The 18335-nt window shown below is 36.5% G+C and overlaps 1 protein-coding gene across 1 annotated transcript in view; it reads right to left on the bottom strand.

Annotated features, from left to right (window-relative positions):
- LOC124555966 (nose resistant to fluoxetine protein 6-like) overlaps nucleotides 1-18335 on the bottom strand; it is a 408440-nt gene that overhangs the window by 31694 nt on the left and 358411 nt on the right. Inside the window, exon 9 of the mRNA XM_047130013.1 lies at nucleotides 13888-14048. Coding sequence (XP_046985969.1) covers nucleotides 13888-14048 — 161 coding nt within the window. The remainder of the gene's footprint in view (nucleotides 1-13887; nucleotides 14049-18335) is intronic.

Raw genomic sequence — 18335 nt, 5'->3', positions numbered from 1 at the left:
ATTAAACAGCTCAGTGAAGCATGTAAGTTGAAACAAGGCCCTGGAACCAGACGACATTTTATCTGAACTATTGATAGCCTTAGGAGAGCCAACTATTACAAAATTCTCCCATCTCATGTGAAAGATGTATGAGACAGGCAAAATACACTCGGACTTCAAGAATAATATTTTAACTCTAATTCCAAAGAAAGCAGGTGCTGAGAGGTATAAATATCACCAAACTATCAGTTTAGTAAGTCATAGCTGCTAAATACTAACATGGATTCTTTACAGAAAGGTGGAAAAATTGGTAGAAGCCGACCTTGGGTAAGATCAGTTTGAATTCCAGAGAAACGTAGGAACACGTAAAGCAATATTGACCCTATGACTTAGAAGATAGGTTAAGGAAAGACCAACCTATGTTTATAGCATTTGTAGACTTATCTAATGCTTTTGACAATGTTGACTGGAGTATCTCTTAGAAATTCTGAAGGTATCAGGCGTAAAATACAGGGAGCAAAAGGCTATTTACAATAATACAGAAACCAGACAGTAGTTATAAGATTTAAGGGCATGAAAGGGAAGCAGTGGTTGAGAAGGGAGTGAGACAGGGTTGTAGCCTATCCCTGATGTTATTCAGTCTGTACATTGAGCAAGCAGTAGAGGAAATCAAAGAAAATTTTGGAGTAGGAATTAAAGTTTAAGAAATGAAAACTTTGAGGTTTGCCCATGACATTTTAATTCTGTCAGAGACAGCAAAGGACTTTACAGAGCAGTCGAATGGAATGGATAGTGTCTTGAAAGGTGGAGTAGGAATTAAAGTTTAAGAAATAAAAACCTTAAGAACAATAAAGCACCAGGGGAAGACATGATAATTGCAGAAATGTGGAAAAGTGTGGATAATACAACTCAAGGAAAACTACTGGGAATAATCAATGAGATTTGGAGAACGGAACGTATACCGGAAGAATGGAAAACTGCATTAATCCACCCCATCTTCAAGAAAGGGGATAAAACCGATGCAAATAACTACAGAGGGATATCTTTACTTCCGGTAATGCATAAAATTCTATCTAAGGCCCTACAAAACAGATTGGAGAAACAACTTGATCAAGAAATTGGTGAATACCAAGCAGGCTTTAGGAAGGGAAGATCTTGTGTGGAGCAAATTTTAAACTTGAAGTTAATTATTAAATATAGATGATTAAGAGGAAAAGACATCTTTATCATGTTTGTTGACTTCAAGAAGGCGTACGACTCTGTTGACAGAACAACCTTGGTTAACATCCTTAGTGAGTTTGGAGCAGACAAGAAAACAGTCGCAATCGTCAAAGAAACACTTACGGATACCTATGCAAAAGTAAAGTTCCATGGTGAGGTATCCAGACCATTCAAAATCAGAACAGGATTAAGACAAGGAGATGGGTTGTCACCTACCCTATTCAACTGTGTGTTAGAAAAAGTTATTAGAGAGTGGAGGAAGAAAACGACTGAAGAAGGAATACAAAAAATCAGATTAGGAAGAATAAAGGATGGATTAGAAATAGATTGCCTCGCTTTTGCTGATGACTTAGCGATTCTGGCAGGAAGTTTGGAAGAAGCAGTCAAACAGATCAATATTCTGAATGAAACAGCAGAAAAAGCAGGACTGAAAATCTCCTTTGAAAAGACAGAGTACCTAACCAATGTAAAAGAGGCACCGAACAATGTGATTACAAAGTATGGCCAGATAAAGAAGGTTTCTAATTTCAAATATTTAGGGGAAATCATCCAGCCCAATGCTTCAGATAAAGAAGGAAATAAAACAAGAACAAGAAAAATGGAAATGGCATTCCAGCTAACAAAGAATGTGTACAACAATAAGTCAGTATCAATTAACGCAAAAATAAGGCATTAAAACACTGTGATTAAGCCAGAGTGTCTGTATGCATCTGAATGTCTAGCAATGAACACTAACAAGGAAATGGAAGCTATAGCAAAAAAGGAGCGAAAAATCATTAGAAGAGTGCTTGGGCCGAGGTTTGAGAATGGGACTTGGAAGCTTAGAAGTAATAGAGAAGTGTATGACAAAATTGAGAAAGTGGGAGATACTATGAGGAAGAGAAGAGTAAGCTTTTACGCCCATTTGAAAAGAATGAATGATGAAAGGCTGACAAAGAAAATATCCATGTTTTTTGACAAGAACCCCAGAACCCAAATTACCTGGTTCAAAGAAGTCAAAGCAGACTTAGAGGAGATGGGTATAGGAGAAGATGATATAACCAACAGAGACTTAATGAGAGACAAAATTCAACATTTTGAAGGATTTGAAGTGAAGAAGAGAAGAACTGGAGGAACAGTGTGGACAGAAGACCGAAGGGAGCAGCACAGAGAGAGGATGAAGACATATTGGCAGAAGAGAAAAGAGGAGGAGCGCAATAGGAGAAATGTACATTGAAAAATAGTTGTTTAACGCGGTCCCTAGACGGCCAAAATTGGAATAAAAACAACTTTGAGCTTTGCCCATGACATTTTAATTCTGTCAGACACAGCGAAGGACTTTACAGAGCAGTTGAATGGAATGGGTAGTGTCTTGAAAGGTGGGTATATAAGGAACATCAATAAAAGCAAAAGAAAGATACCAGAATGTTGTTAAATTAAACCAGGTGATTCTGAGCAGATTAGGTTAGGAAATTAGATACTTAAAATAATAGATTGGTTTTGTTATTTGAGCAGCAAAGTAACGGATGATTGTAGAAGCAGGGAGGATATAAAATGTAGATGGGCAGTGGCAAGAAAAGTGTTTCTGATGAAGAGAAATTTGTCAACATCGAATATAGATCTAAATATGAGGAAGTTTTCTCTGCAAGTATTTGCATGTAATGTAGCCATGTATGGAAGTGGAACATGGACTATAATCAGTTTAGAGAAGAAAGAAGCTTTTGAAATGTGGTGCTACAAAAGAATGCTGAAGATTAGATGGGTAGATCACATCATCATGAGGAAGTACTGAATGGCACTAGGGAGAAAAGAAATCTGTGGTACAAACTGATTAGCAGAAGCGATCAATTGGTAGGACAATTTCTGAGATATCAAGGACTCATCAATTTAGTACTGGAGGGAAGTGTGGAGGATAAGAATTATAGAGGAAGACCAAGAGGTGAATACAGTAAGCAAGTTCAAATGGATGTAGGCTGCAGTAGTTATTCAGAGATGAAGAGGCTTGCACGGGATAGAACAGTGGGGAAAGTTGCACAAAATCAGTCTTCAGACTGAAGACCACAACAACAACAACAACAACAACAACAAGAATGTTGAGAAACATATAGAGTTTGTTGGTAGTCTCCAAAACTATTCTGGATTCATCATTATCATCATCATTGTCATCACTAATGAGTAAACCATTCCTGCTTTATTCTGCCCTCAAAATTCTTGGTCTGACCATCTCCTTCTGGACCAGTCATCATTCGTTGTTCCATGTTTAAGTTTGTATTTAGCAACATCTTTTGAATCCTGGCTCCATCCTTGCTTATCACGTAATCTTTTTATTTTTTCTACCTCAATTAAGGTTAAATATCTTCAGTTTTCTTCCTATGTCTCCAATAGTTTTTTCTTATGCAATGCTGCTGACAAACCTTCCCTCAAATCTACTTTTCTGGTTTCTTAGTTTGTTAGTGTCCAATATTCACTTCCATACACTAATGTTGGCACTGCAGTCACTTTGAAGCATTTTGGAACTATACCCATCTACTATTCTGAACCTTCTTCTAGACTGTGCTATACATTAACTGGAATTTTTGCAACTTTAAAGTGATATAATGGTGTGATGTAAAGATAATTTTGTAATACAGATATAAGAATGTGTTGACCTGACCTATTGGTTTGTTGTCAGTAGCAGTCTTAGCCCAGACTAGCTCAGTTTTCTGAAAGTCATTACTTTGGTCTTTGTTTTTAGAGATGTTCAAATTGTATTTCTGTGCTACTTTGACATATGTCCCTTTTTGGAGATCACCCTCTGATTCCATTTAAAACAAACAAGCAAAATGGAATATAGATGCATTAAATGAGATTGAAAGAAACTGCAAAAGGGTAAGGCATGGATAACTATAGGAGAATGGTAAAGCTGCAGAAGCGTGTATGGATATAGGAAGGCTGGATGACACATACAGGAAAATTAAACAATCCTATGGAGAAAAGAGAATCAGTTGTATGAACATCAAAAGCTTATATGTTAAACAAGAATCATGCAAAGAAGAGATCAATGAGAGGTGAAAGGCATATATAAATGATTCATATAAAGGAAAGAAACTTGAAGATAATGTTATTAAAAGGGAAGATGAAGTGGATGAAATAGGGAGTGTAGCACTGTAAGAATAATTTAACAAAATACTGAAAGATCTAAGCTGAAACAAGGCACCTGGAGTAGATGACATTCCCTCAGAATTGTTGAGGTCCTTAAAAACAGGACAATGGAATGCAGTTGAATCAAACCAGTTGATGTTGCATGAATTGGGTTAGGAAGTAAGACACTGAAGGTAGTAGACAAGTTTTGTTACTTGAGCAGAAATAAACTGCTGATGGTAAAAGTAAAGAGGATACACAGACTTGCAGTAGCAAGTAAAGATTTCAGATCTGTTTCACCTGGCATGTAGAACACATGAGAAAGGCAAAATAACACCAGAATTTAAGAAGACTGTAATAACAGCAGTACCAAAGAAGACAGGTGTGAATATTCCCAAACCATTAGTTTAATGACATGGTTGTGAACTACTAACACAAGTTGTTCACATAAGAATGAAACTAATGATAGAAGGTGACCTGAGGAAGATCAGTTTAGGACCTGTAGAAACGTAGGAGCATGTAAAGCAGTACAGACCCCACAACAGATCTTGAATAGTAGACTAAAGAAGGATGAACTTGAACTTACAGCTTTTGTAGGTGGCCTTCTTTTTTTGGCCCTTGGCCAAGGTGGCAGGACCTCACTCAATGTAATTATGAAGTTTAGGAATGAAAGACAGGAATTGAAAGCCTATCAACAACTTACCAACTTGTACAGGAACCAGACTATAGATGTAAGAGTAGAAGGACATGAAAGGAATGCAGTAGTTAATAAGGGAATGAGCCAGGATTATAGTCTATCTGCTGTGTTATTCAAGCTGTATACAGAGAATGCAGCAAAAGAAATCAAGGAGAAATTTGAAAAAAGAATTAAAATTCATGGAAAAGAAATAAACATTTTATGGTTTGGCACTGACATTGTAATTGTGTCAGAGATGGAAATCGGCTAAATTGAATGCATAATTTATTGAAAAGATGTTATTAGATGAAAATCAACAAAAGTAAAACAAGGATAATTGAGTGTAATTGAATCAAACTAGGTGATATTGCATGAATTGGGTTAGGAAGTGAGACACTGTAAGTTTTGCTATTTGAGCAGAAATTAGCTGCTGAGGTTAAAAGGAAAGAGGATAAGTAGACTTGCAATAGCAAGTAAACCTTTTCCGAAAAAGAAATGAATTTGTTAACATGTGATGTAAATTTAAGCTTTAGGAAGTATTTGTATAGGGTAGAGCCTTATTTGGAAATGGAACATGGACAGTAAACAGTTCTGACAAGAAAAGGACAGAAGCTTTCAAAATGTGGTTCTACACAAGAATGCTGAAAATTAAAGTGATAGATTAGATAACTAATGAAGGGGTACTGACATGAAATCGTTGAGAAAATATCTTTATTGTGCAAACGTCTGTAAGAAAGCTTATGTGGATAGTACATATCCTGAGGTAATGTATATTGAAGTTCGTCATTTGTCATTATAGAAATGCTTCAGCTGGTTCATTGTGTTGTTGTGCTTTATATGTTTGATGTGTTCTTCAAACATTGTTATACTTTTGAGGTTTTATGGTGTCTTATGAACATGTTAGCAGATGGTTGGTAAATGTTTCATATAATGTGGCAGTTGCAGTAGACTTTGATGATAACTTGACATAATAGAAGTGCAAAAGACAGGACAGCAAATTGAAAAACTCACTCATCAAGAAAATTAGGGAGCTGTAGAAATTTAATGAGAACTGTATTAGAGTACGATGAAATCTTTGATGTCACTAAAGGTAAAATGATTAAACCAGATGAAAGTGCTCAAAACTGCAAAACCAGTCTTGCTACATGGACCAAGACCATTGCAAAGGCAAGGAAGTGCCTAATTCTGTTGCTTGACACCAAGCCATTACTATACACTGGGGAAAGCAAGGCCACCAAATAAATTTGGGATAAGTTGCATAAGGTTTATGATGTTCACTCAGCCAAAAAACAGTGATCTGCTTAGATGCAAATTTAAAACATAGTCTGGAAAGCATCTGTTGGTACACAAGGCCATCTAATGAAATTTGGTGAAACAGGTACTCTACTGTTTTTGTTAGACAATCTGATCGACGACAGTCGACGGTGACTTTTGCGCCAATTTTTGCAAACTTTGCCCAGAGAGTTCATATTTATATGCTGAAGAGAAAACATGGAATACATTACAAAAACAGTGTTTAATTATGAGTTCAGCATAACAGATCATGATGATGAAGGTGGTGTTACAGCTGTGATGTCAAAGATGAATGTTAACAAACTACATCTGAAGCAGATATACTAAAAACATCCCATTATAAAACAAATGAAGAGAGAAAATGATTTTCATGTGGCAAAGTAGATCACTTACCAAAACAATGTAACACAGGTTTGGTTTGCTTTAGACGTAAAAAAAAGGGCCATTGATGAAATGAGCATTTTAATGTAGACAAAGGAAAAGACTGTGCTATGTTGTCAACTAATGTAATGTCAATGGGACATTCAAGAAATTGTAGGCACACAGATAATTAAAAATTGAGAAGAATGTTTTAACAGTGAGAGACGACAATATTTGTGTAGATATGAACAGGTTGGATTGCGATGAGTGATAACACATAAAAAATCAACCTGGTTGGTTCACTAACCATCTGAAGTTCCAAGAAAGATGGCTAGTGACAAAAACAATGTACAAATTAAAGTATCTGGTATGGGTCAAACTGATGTACATATATTCGGTGGACAGAAATGGACAGAGTAACAGCTCAAAAATATTTAGTTTTGTCCAGGTGGATTTTTATATATACAGGGCTATTACAAATGATTGAAGCGATTTCATAAATTCACTGTAGCTCCATTCATTGACATATGGTCACGACACACTACAGATATGTAGAAAAACTCACAAAGTTTTGTTCGGCTGAAGCCGCACTTCAGGTTTCTGCTGCCAGAGCGCTCGAGAGTGCAGTGAGACAAAATGGCGACAGGAGCCGAGAAAGCGTATGTCGTGCTTGAAATGCACTCACATCAGTCAGTCATAACAGTGCAACGACACTTCAGGACGAAGTTCAAAAAAGATCCACCAACTGCTAACTCCATTCGGCGATGGTATGTGCAGTTTAAAGCTTCTGGATGCCTCTGTAAGGGGAAATCAACGGGTCGGCCTGCAGTGAGCGAAGAAACGGTTGAACGCGTGCGGGCAAGTTTCACGCGTAGCCCACGGAAGTCGACGAATAAAGCAAGCAGGGAGCTAAACGTACCACAGCCGACGGTTTGGAAAATCTTACGGAAAAGGCTAAAGCAGAAGCCTTACCGTTTACAATTGCTACAAGCCCTGACACCCGATGACAAAGTCAAACGCTTTGAATTTTCGGCGCGGTTGCAACAGCTCATGGAAGAGGATGCGTTCAGTGCGAAACTTGTTTTCAGTGATGAAGCAACATTTTTCTTAATGGTGAAGTGTTTAAACCTCCTCTACCAAGAAACGTGCTAGAACTGCGAGCTCGCATCAATGATGCTTTCGAACTCATTGATGGGGACATGCTGCGCCGAATGTGGGAAGAACTTGATTATCGGCTTGATGTCTGCCGAATCACTAAAGGGGCACATATCGAACATTTGTGAATGCCTAAAAAAACTTTTTGAGTTTTTGTACGTGTGTGCAAAGCATTGTGAAAATATCTCAAATAATAAAGTTATTGTAGAGCTGTGAAATCGCTTCAATCATTTGTAATAACCCTGTATATATATATATATATATATATATATATATATATATATATATATATATATATATATATATATATATATATATATAATAGAGGGAAATATTCCACGTGGGAAAAATATATCTAAAAACAAAGATGATGTGACTTACCAAACAAAAGCGCTGGCAGGTTGATAGAAAATGACAAATGTCTGCTTGTGTTTGTGTATGTGCGGATGGATATGTGAGTGTGTGCGAGTGTATACCTGTCCTTTTTTCCCCCTAAGGTAAGTCTTTCCGCTCCCGGGATTGGAATGACTCCTTACCCTCTCCCTTAAAACCCACATCCTTTCGTCTTTCCCTCTCCTTCCCTCTTTCCTGATGAAGCAACCGTTGGTTGTGAAAGCTTGAATTTTGTGTGTATGTTTGTGTTTGTTTGTGTATCTATCAACCTGCCAGTGCTTTCGTTTGGTAAGTCACATCATCTTTGTTAGAAGTTGTGGCCATTTCTCAAAAACAATACTGGTTTATAAAGAAGAGTCTTGTGTTGTTGTGAAACTGATGTTACTTAACAGAAATGGTGTGGGGAAATGAGTCACTAAATAAATGCTCTGTGCACCAGTTTTTGAAGGACTGCAGAATAGGGACAACAATTGATAGCAGCTTTTTTGAGGGGTGCATCTACGGTAAACACCATATGCTAGTGATTTGGTGAAAGTGCGCAGAAACCCACTAAACATGGAGAATTAGTTTATGCAGATGTTTGCAGACCAGTGTAAGTAAATAATTTTCAGGGTCACTGATACTTTGCTCTCTTTAAAAATGATTTTTCCAGTGTTAGTTTAATGTATCTTTTATAGCACAAAGATGAAATGAAAAGAGTTATGACTGTTTTTTAAAATGATGAAGACTTAGTCTGAAGTTACTGTGATAGAATTACATTCAAATGGTGGCTAGAAGTTCAATAATAAATATGTGCACACGTTTGCTGATTCAATTGGATTGAAACATTCGATTACTGCACAATATACTCCTCAGCAGAATGGAGTTGCTGAATGGAAAAGTAGCATCCTGATATTTTTGACTCTGTTCCACTGAATACCTACCAGAAGTGTTGTGGAGTGAGGCAATTTTGGCTCCAATGAACAATCTGAATCAAACTGGAACCACAAAAATTGAAGATAACTCCAAAAGAGATATTTTGAAGGAGGAAGGTTGTTTTGATGATTTGGTGATATTTGGAATTGAATGCTATGCTACGATTCCATACAGAAAGGGAAGAAGTCTGATGCTAAATCTTCAAAAGTAAATGTGACTGACTATGATGACTGGGGGTATAGTGTTTATTTTTTTGAAAAAAAAATGTGTATGTATGAAGAGAGGTAAAATTCAACTGCACACAATTACAGAAACCACTTACTCAATGGACTAAGAGGGTTGTTGATATGTGAGGTACAGAAGAAAAGATATTTCAGAAACTAAACATGAAAGTGTCGATTTTGAAGAGGACAGTCAATGGGATTCTATGAACCAAGATGTAGTTTTAAGTAATGAATGGGTTAGTGACCATTTGTATGACAGTGAGGAAGCAACTTGGGAAGATGAAATGAAGATAAATGGAGCCAAAATGTGCATGAACAGTGAAATTTGAAGAAATCATCATGCTACTGTGAAGATTCAGCCCATCAACCAAGAATGGTGCTTCTCTGGGAGACAACAAAGAATTATAAAATAGTAGTACAGTCAGAAAATTCTGAAGAATGGAAGAAAGCAATGGAGGAAGAAATAAATTTTCTGAAGAAAAATAAAAAATAGCACTAATTTAAAAAACTAAAACAAAAAAGATCATTGAAAATCAATGGCTATTTTCTACAAAATTAAATTCAAATACTGAAGCATTTCAATATAATGCTCAATTGCTGGCAAAAAGATTATGTTCACACATTTGGCCCTGAAGCAAGAATAGAGACTATGTGAGCAATGCTGAGTGTTTCAATTCAACATGGTATGTATAAAATATAATTTGATATGATGAAAGGAGGATATTTACATGTGTCCAGCAGAGGACTTTGATGATGATACAGGGTATGTATATAAATTGCTGAAGAGGTTGTATGGCTTAAAGCAACCGTTAAATTGTTGGTATGAATGTCCTGTTAAATTTCTTAGTGACTGTAGTTTACAGAAAACTGTTCAGGTCTATGTATGTTCTATGGTGGAAATGTTTTATGTTGACATTGGATTGGCTATGGGCTCAGCCCTGGATCTATGACATTTTTCTGAACTGGGGCAAAAACTTGATAGTGCCCCCCCCCTTCCCCCTGCCCCAACTAGAGCATTTGAGAGATGATGCCAAAAATAAAAAATAAAGATTTTTCAAAAATATGTTCATTTTGTAGCACATATATTTCTGAAGAGTTTGATATATGAAACATTCAAGGAAATGTAAGGCATGTTATTCAATCTTAAGTGTGTCAAAATGCAGTGCTACACCTCTTCACACTGCATTCTTCTATCTCATGTCACTGTATTTCACTCTGTGTAGTTCAAACATGTATATTTTGTAATGGAAGCTATCAGACCTATATTCAGGACAGTCGAAATTAAAATGTCCTGTGGTGTCTCTCCTGGTCCCAGTCTGCCAGGGTACCCCTCACAATTAATACTTGGTGGGATTATTTGTGGCCAGAAGAATAAGAACTCTTCAGAAGATTTGCACTCTTTGTTGCCTATTAGCAAATAACTTTCTGTTTTGTGTGACAAAATTAAATATAGGATACATAAAACCAGTAAAGATAATAGACAAGCAAGACAGTACACATTTCTTCAATCCTTAGGCCCCAGCATTTTTCTCTCTCTGATCTTGCTACAGCTTTACACAGTGCTTTCCTTTCTGTGAAACAACCCATTACCTTAATGTTCATCAAATATTATTCTGCATGAAATATCAAAAAGCTGACAATACTAATAGTACCTAAGACTGGTGCGGTTTCTCGATTTGATTATGTATATTTTGTCACTATCTACTAGATAAAATGAAATAGACCTTTCTAATATTGCAGCAATTGTAACACGTGTCGAATAAGTGAGACATTTTGGCACAAATGTTCATTTTTATGTATCTCATTTATGTAAATAACACAAGAGAACATAATTCATAAAATACCAATATCAAATGCCTATTGGGCCTACTACAAACAAGAAGTTTTATGTTAGGAAATAGTTTCACATTTATTCATAAGCTCAAGTTTCTCAAGGATGAGATCGAAAAGTAGTAGTACCAAATTTTTATGTAAATTTGGAATCATAATATTCTTCAATATAATTTGTGTCATGTCCCCATTTCTTCTCCCTCATTCTAACAAACAATCTTGTCATCACTAATTCTGTAACTATTCCTGCCATTGTCAAAACTTATTCTCCAGTTAACTTCACTAACCCTGCCAGGATCACAGGTTCAGTTATCTTATGTTTATTCTCCACTTAGCGTTATTTGTTCATATGATGCATTTTCCGCACTGTTCCTAGAATAGATCCGGAGACTGTAGCAATCTGGCAAAAATTTTCTGTCAAAATTTTGTTTTCTTGGATACACCAAGAAGATAATATGTACTCTTTCTTACACATTATTCCTGTTAGTCATTTGTTTCCACTCTTGTAATTTGAATCTATGAATTCTGCTAATAATTATAACAAGGCTAATCATTCACTCACCCGATCAACCACATAAGCAAACAGCAATTGGCATTCACCCGTTCAGGTTTATTTGGCTTAGCTCATTTAAACCGGTCCACTTTTGTTGACGGGAAAGTTTTTTTATTTCTAGAGACTATGGGGATTCCCAGGCAGAGACATCACATACACAATGCACGCATCCAAAAATCAATTTATGATTCGTTCAGAAATCAATGTAGAATGTGTTCAAAAATGTTCAAAAACCAACTGGGATGCATGTCGAAATCATATGAATAATTGATAGAGCAAGATGCACTGAATGATAGGTGCTTTGTGAAACAAGGTTTTTTTCTTCAAGAATATGAATTTGGTGTCCCCTGAAATTGCCACCCATGGCAGATACCCCAGTTTGCCCCCCCCCTCCCACCCTCATCCACTCCCCTCTACATCCAGGCCTGTATGGGCACTATTGATATAACAACTAAATTTATTGAGCAGTTGGGCAAATGTTTTCAGATCACTTTAGAAAAAGTTACTTACAAATTAATAAATCTGACAACTGTAATGAAATAAATCAGTCCTGATAAGTGAACAGAATTTGAAAGGAATATGGTACGATGGACGCAAAGCCATTATATTTAGCAACAGAATGTGGATGGGTACCAGGTGAGTCACTGCCTTTTAATACTACTGAACTCTATGGAAGAAATGCTTGGATGTCTGATGTATTTAACACAAGGTACAAGACCAGATTTATCATATGCTGTTAATGTTGCATCAAGAATACAGGTGCATTTTGCATTGCTCAAATGAATACTCAAGTACTTTAAATCAACAATTATGGGTGGCATTAAATTTGAGAAGAATTAGAACTATAATACTGAAGCTTATAGTGGTGGTCATCATGGTGGAGACAGAACCACAAGATGATAAACAACTGGCATTCTACTCAAATTCTATGGAAGTCCAGCTGTGTGTAAAAGCAAATTACAGCAGTGTATTGCTCTTTCTTTAATGGAGGCAGAATATTTAGCTGCAAGTAAAGTTTGCATATCACTTATCTCATTAGACAGACTTCATAAAGTAATTGCAGCTGTTGATGAGTCCTCAGTTCCTATTTTGCAAATAAATACTGAAAGTGCTATCAAATTTATTAATGGATAAAGATTTATGAGTGAACAAATCACATAGGAAAGATGTCATTACAGTCACCAAATTATTTTAGAAGAAGATTAGAGTAAATTACCCACCAATCAGCAGACAGGCAGCAGACATTCTGCCAAAGGATTACCATTTGCAAAGTTACAAATGATGAAAGAATTTACTGGTATAGTATCTGCTTCATATATGTATAAAACATTGTAAGACAGTATGAAAGTATTGGTTTTCACTGTTGTTTAATAATTAATAGTCTTTGAAGGTTGTCACTTGTCATTACAGAATCTCTTTGGTTGGTCCAGTGGTGCATTGTTGTAGTTTGGATGCTTGAAGTGCACTTCCAATATTTTCATACTTTTAGCAGTTTTAAATAAATGTTTTGTTTCAAACAGTATATCGTGTTTATCAACAACCTTAAACAGGTACAAGCAGAAGTAGATTGCAATAGTTATATAGATGTGAGAAAATTTACACAAGAAATACTAGTATGGAAATCTGCATCAAATCAGTTTTTGGACTGAAGATGACCACCACCACAGAAACAAACATGTATTGTTGTATGTAATTCATCAATAACATTGGAAATACATATATATGAAAAAGAGTGGATGACAGTGGACACATTTATATATCTCAGCTTTTGTGCTGCCATATGAAATTCTGATATACCTACTAATGTACCGTATATACTTTGAAATGTTTTTACTAAAAGTTTACTAAAAGCCTTGGAATATTTTTACCGTGTTTCCTCTTTTGAGTGCTTTTTCATTATCAATGAGAGAAATGTTTTATTGACAACCTGGAGAGTATCAAACAACTGCTTGCAGTCTATCAAATGGTTGCAACTTTCAAGCTGTTTATTAATCCTACAGCTCGAGGAATATACACTGCACAATGTTGAATAGAGAAATTAGTAACATCCTCATCCCTTAAATCATACAGTTAAATTATGTGTGAAAGAATTTTGTGTATCTTTATAAATACAAGTATTATACAGTTTTACCATTTTGGTGAAATAAGATATCCTATTGCACACTAGAATATTAAATTAAAAGACAAACCTGAACAATCTTGATGCATATTCTTTCTGAAGATCAAGTTTTTTGTTTCTGTTAAATTCCTTTGTAAATGAGTAGGATGTAAGAAGTCCACTCAACATTACAAAAGGCTCAGTGTATAAGCTGGCTCCACGAGCTAAAGTTGTCCATATCTCTCCCACTTGCTGCATGAAAACAAACCTAATAAATAACAATATCATTGGAGATATGTCTAATTTATAAAATGTATTGTTAGCATGAAATAAATGTTTAAGTATGTTCAGAAATAAGTCTTAGAAGAGAGGGACTGAGGGAAGATATATGCATTTAATGATTCTACATCATTTCACGTAGTCATAATCTGCTTTTCAATAATGGTATATATTATCAATTGGCGTGATTAAATAGCGTATTTTCCAATCCTATGCAGACTGCCCAGTTCTTGTGAGAGGTTTTGAATTGTAAGGAAAAAACACTCCTACTGAAGCATTGTTACATCCTACTTTTTCTCCTTTGCCTCCCAGTCTCATCAGTGTTGGTGTTGCTGACATCTATGCTGAGGGGCTGAATTATACACTAATCAGTCAGGACATTATGATCACCTACCTAATAGCCAGTATGTCCACCTTTGGCACAGATAACAGAAGTGACACATCATGGCATGGAAGAAATGAGGCCTCGGCAGGTCGCTGGAGGGAGTTGGTGCCAAATCTACACACACAAATCACCTAATTCCCATAAATTCCAGAGAGGAGGTGATGAGCTCTGATGCCACATTCAATCACATCCCAGATGTGTTCAATCAGGTTCAGATCTGGCAAACTGGGCAGACAGCACATCAACTGGAACTTGTCACTATGTTCTTCGATCCACTCCATCACACTCCTGACCTTGTGACATGGAGCATTAACTTATTGAAAAATTCCACTGCAGTTAGGAAACATGATCATCATGAAGGGGTGTACGTGGTCTGCAACCAGTGTTCGATACTCTCTGGCCATCATGGTGCTTTGCACGAGTTCCACTGAACCCAAGGGTGCCCACGTCAGTGTTCTCCAGAGCGTAATGGAGCTGCTGTCAGCTTGTCTCCATCCTGCAGTACAGCTGTCAAGAAGCTGCTCCCCTGGAAGATGACAGATTCACACCCTCCAGCGGCATGATGAAGAAGGTATCGGGATTCATCAGACCGTGCAATGCTGTGCCACTCATGCAATGCTCTGCCACAGCACCAACATCCAGTGCCAATGGTCACATGCCCATTTTAGTCATAGGTTCCAATTTCATGGTGCTAACATTGGGATATGCATGGGTCATTGGCTGCAGAAATCCATCATTAGGAATATTCATTACACTGTGTGTTTAGACCCACTTGTACTCTGTCCGGCATTAAAGTCTGATGTAAGTTCCGCCATAGTTCACTTCCTGTCCTCTTATACCAGTCTGCCCAGCCTACAATGTCCATCATTTGTAATGAGTGACATCTGGACATGTTTTCATCTTGGTTTTGCCAAGTCTTGTAGACACTCACCACAGCACTCCTCAAATACCCAACAAGTCATGCAGTTTCCAAAATCCTCGTGGCAAGACAGTCTACTATGATCAAATTCAGATAGATTGTGCACCGTCCCCTTTCTACACATGGCCAGCAGGCACACTGATACTACATGCATGTGTGTGACTTGCAGTCATTCCTCACCAGGTTATGCTGCTGTCACCTGGATGGGTTTATATCAATAGCAGGTCAGTGGTCATAATGTTCTTGCTGATCAGTGTAATTTTAACATGTAAAACTCTAGCTTCCTTCCTTCCTTCCTTCCTTCCTTCCTTCCTTCCTCCCTTCCTTCCTTTATGAATACTAATTTGTGCAGTTACAGTGTAACTATGAGTGGGAACTGGTTCTCATTATGTCATTACTGATTATGACATGATCTGTGGTAACTGAGATAGTGAATACTGTCCTGTTTTCTTCTAGCTTATGGAACTAAACGAATTGGACTCATTATTAAGACACTAGACTCAAATGCAGAATGGATAAATTTAAAAATCTCTGTCCAGGTATCTCAAGTTCAGTATTTCATGGTTTATGTATAATACTTAGGGTAATGCTAGTACAGTTACTTGAACGTGCCATGATGGGTTCCTAGTATGCCTACATTAGTACTCTAATGACTTTGACAGTGACATGGAGTTAAGTTGTAACATTCCATTATTCATTCATTCATTCCCTCCTTTCAGTATGTTTTGATGAAGTCTCCCTAAATTTTTGAGATGCCTCTTAGAGCATAATCATAATTGCATATTGTTCTTTCACTGAATTTTCCAAATAGTCCTTGCATAGATCTCAAGATGTAGTTTAGTAGTAGAAAGTGATTTTCATTTCATTTCATTTTTCATTGCAGTTTTTCATGAGATCAAAAGGAATTTGCAGCAGTACATGATTTTTTTTTCTGTTTTCAGATAAATTCTGTTAGGCCATGTTAAACAATAGGAACATCTGAATGTCCAAATAGCAGGTGATGCATACTGTTGTTAATTTGTAGAAGTCAATAAATGTATACAGTGAGTGACTAATGGAATTAAACTTTTATGTTTGTCAGCTTGGTGTATTATGAACAAGTGGCTACATGATCAGTTTTTTTTATACAGATGTATTGAATTATGTCAATTATTCCATTGTTTAATATGTTTGATGTGTGTTTTTATTAACTGCACTTAGGGATGTGTAGCTTGGATTCTTAAATACTAAAAGATATCATTGTGATTTCCTGCATCATTTTTTCAGCATCTTAATTTACTGAGTAATTATCCAAATAATACTTCACCCCCAAAATTTAACAATGTAAATCTCATATTTTTATTGTGATCTGTAGAAACTGCAGTTTGTTTAATAGTCTGAATTTCCACAGAATAATCCTCTTCTATTTGGTGGACATCTGTGTAGTTGCTCATTGTTTGGTTTTAACAACATGATGCATGTACTGTCACATACTTATATACAGTCATTTGTAGTACATGTCTTAAGGAAAGTTTATATCACATATCAATAGTTACAATATGCTGCTGAGAATGGGCATGTGGCCTGTTACTGGTATGGCGTAACAGAACTTTGAAGATAAGTGCTAAGTAGTTGATATCAATTTTTAGTCATATAAAATGTAGGTTTCTGAATTCTGTGCAAGCTACAGAGCAGTAAATGTGTAAAAATTTTTCCCTATGCTTCCGTTAGCAAACCATAATTCCATTAAAATATTCATATATTTGGTTCTACACTTTGCATGGCACCTACATGGCAAAAATTGTATCTATCCAGTTAGCCGAGTGCATTAATATGCCAATTCCAGGACTTGAGGAGATGAGTGTGACCTGGATCAAATATGCTTCATGGATTAATGATGAGAGCTGGTGAGCCATCCAACCTGAATGTGGTTTCTAGGTGGTTTCTTACATCCCATTAGGTGAATACCAGGCTGCTACCCATGTCCTGCTTCAGGTACATGCTACACAGACATTTAGAATATGTTTGCATACTTGCACAAACGATTAACTCTTAACGTATATAGATGGGGTACACAAATTCTATCCTGGGAGAGTTGGGTGGTGGGAAGGGGGGGGGGGGGGGGAGGAAGGTGGGAAGGGGGAAAGGGGGGGAATGGGGGAGGTGAATAAGAAACTGGTGATCTTAGCTGTTCTGTCTCTTCAGACCCTTAATCAGCAGAAAAAGTTTTAGTTTTTTAGAAGTTTCATAGCATATTTGTTCTGCAATTTTGAACAATTTTACTAGATATTTAATTTAGACAGCACTTGTTCAACTATTCATCTAAGTCTTAGTTCTTTATGTTAATTGACAGAATGAAGAAAGCTTCTAGCTTCTGCTTGAGAAATTAAATGACTGCCTCCTTATCCAGCTTACTAGAAAAGTATGCATTTGACACTAGTAAGCACGATGTGTTACACTGAAGGAGCCTCCACATGGACTGCAAAACACTGAATCAGAAATTTAAATTCCAGACAAGCATATCCTGAGTAATTCTGACCATACAATCCAGATATGGACAGTAAAAACAATAACTAAATAATTACCTGCTGATAGGAAGCCTAAGCATAAAATTATAATTTCTCCTATCTATTACTGAGTAGACAAAAATCTCTTACAAGTGTAAGGGTACTACTTAAGTATATAAGTGTCACTGCACTGAGGTTTCCCGTGGAAAGTTTTCACTTACTTCTATTGATGAGTCTTATAGATGCTAGAAACATATAGCTACCTGGTTTCTTCCTGCTGTCTGGTAGTTCTCTTGTCCAAATGATTGTATATGTAGACTTCATTTTCACCTCAGTGGACTCAGTTTATATTCTTCAGTGACAGTCACACCCACTCAAGAGTTAATTACTATTTATTTTCAATACATCATTAGATTTGTCATATTGTGAGAAATGAATGAACAGTGTAGCACTAGCCTTCTGTATTATCA

The sequence above is a fragment of the Schistocerca americana genome, chromosome X (genome assembly GCF_021461395.2).
Source record: "Schistocerca americana isolate TAMUIC-IGC-003095 chromosome X, iqSchAmer2.1, whole genome shotgun sequence".
Classification (NCBI taxonomy): domain Eukaryota; kingdom Metazoa; phylum Arthropoda; class Insecta; order Orthoptera; family Acrididae; genus Schistocerca; species Schistocerca americana.
The sequence above is the reverse complement of the archived record's forward strand: the minus strand, read 5'-3'. Positions and strand labels throughout refer to the sequence as shown.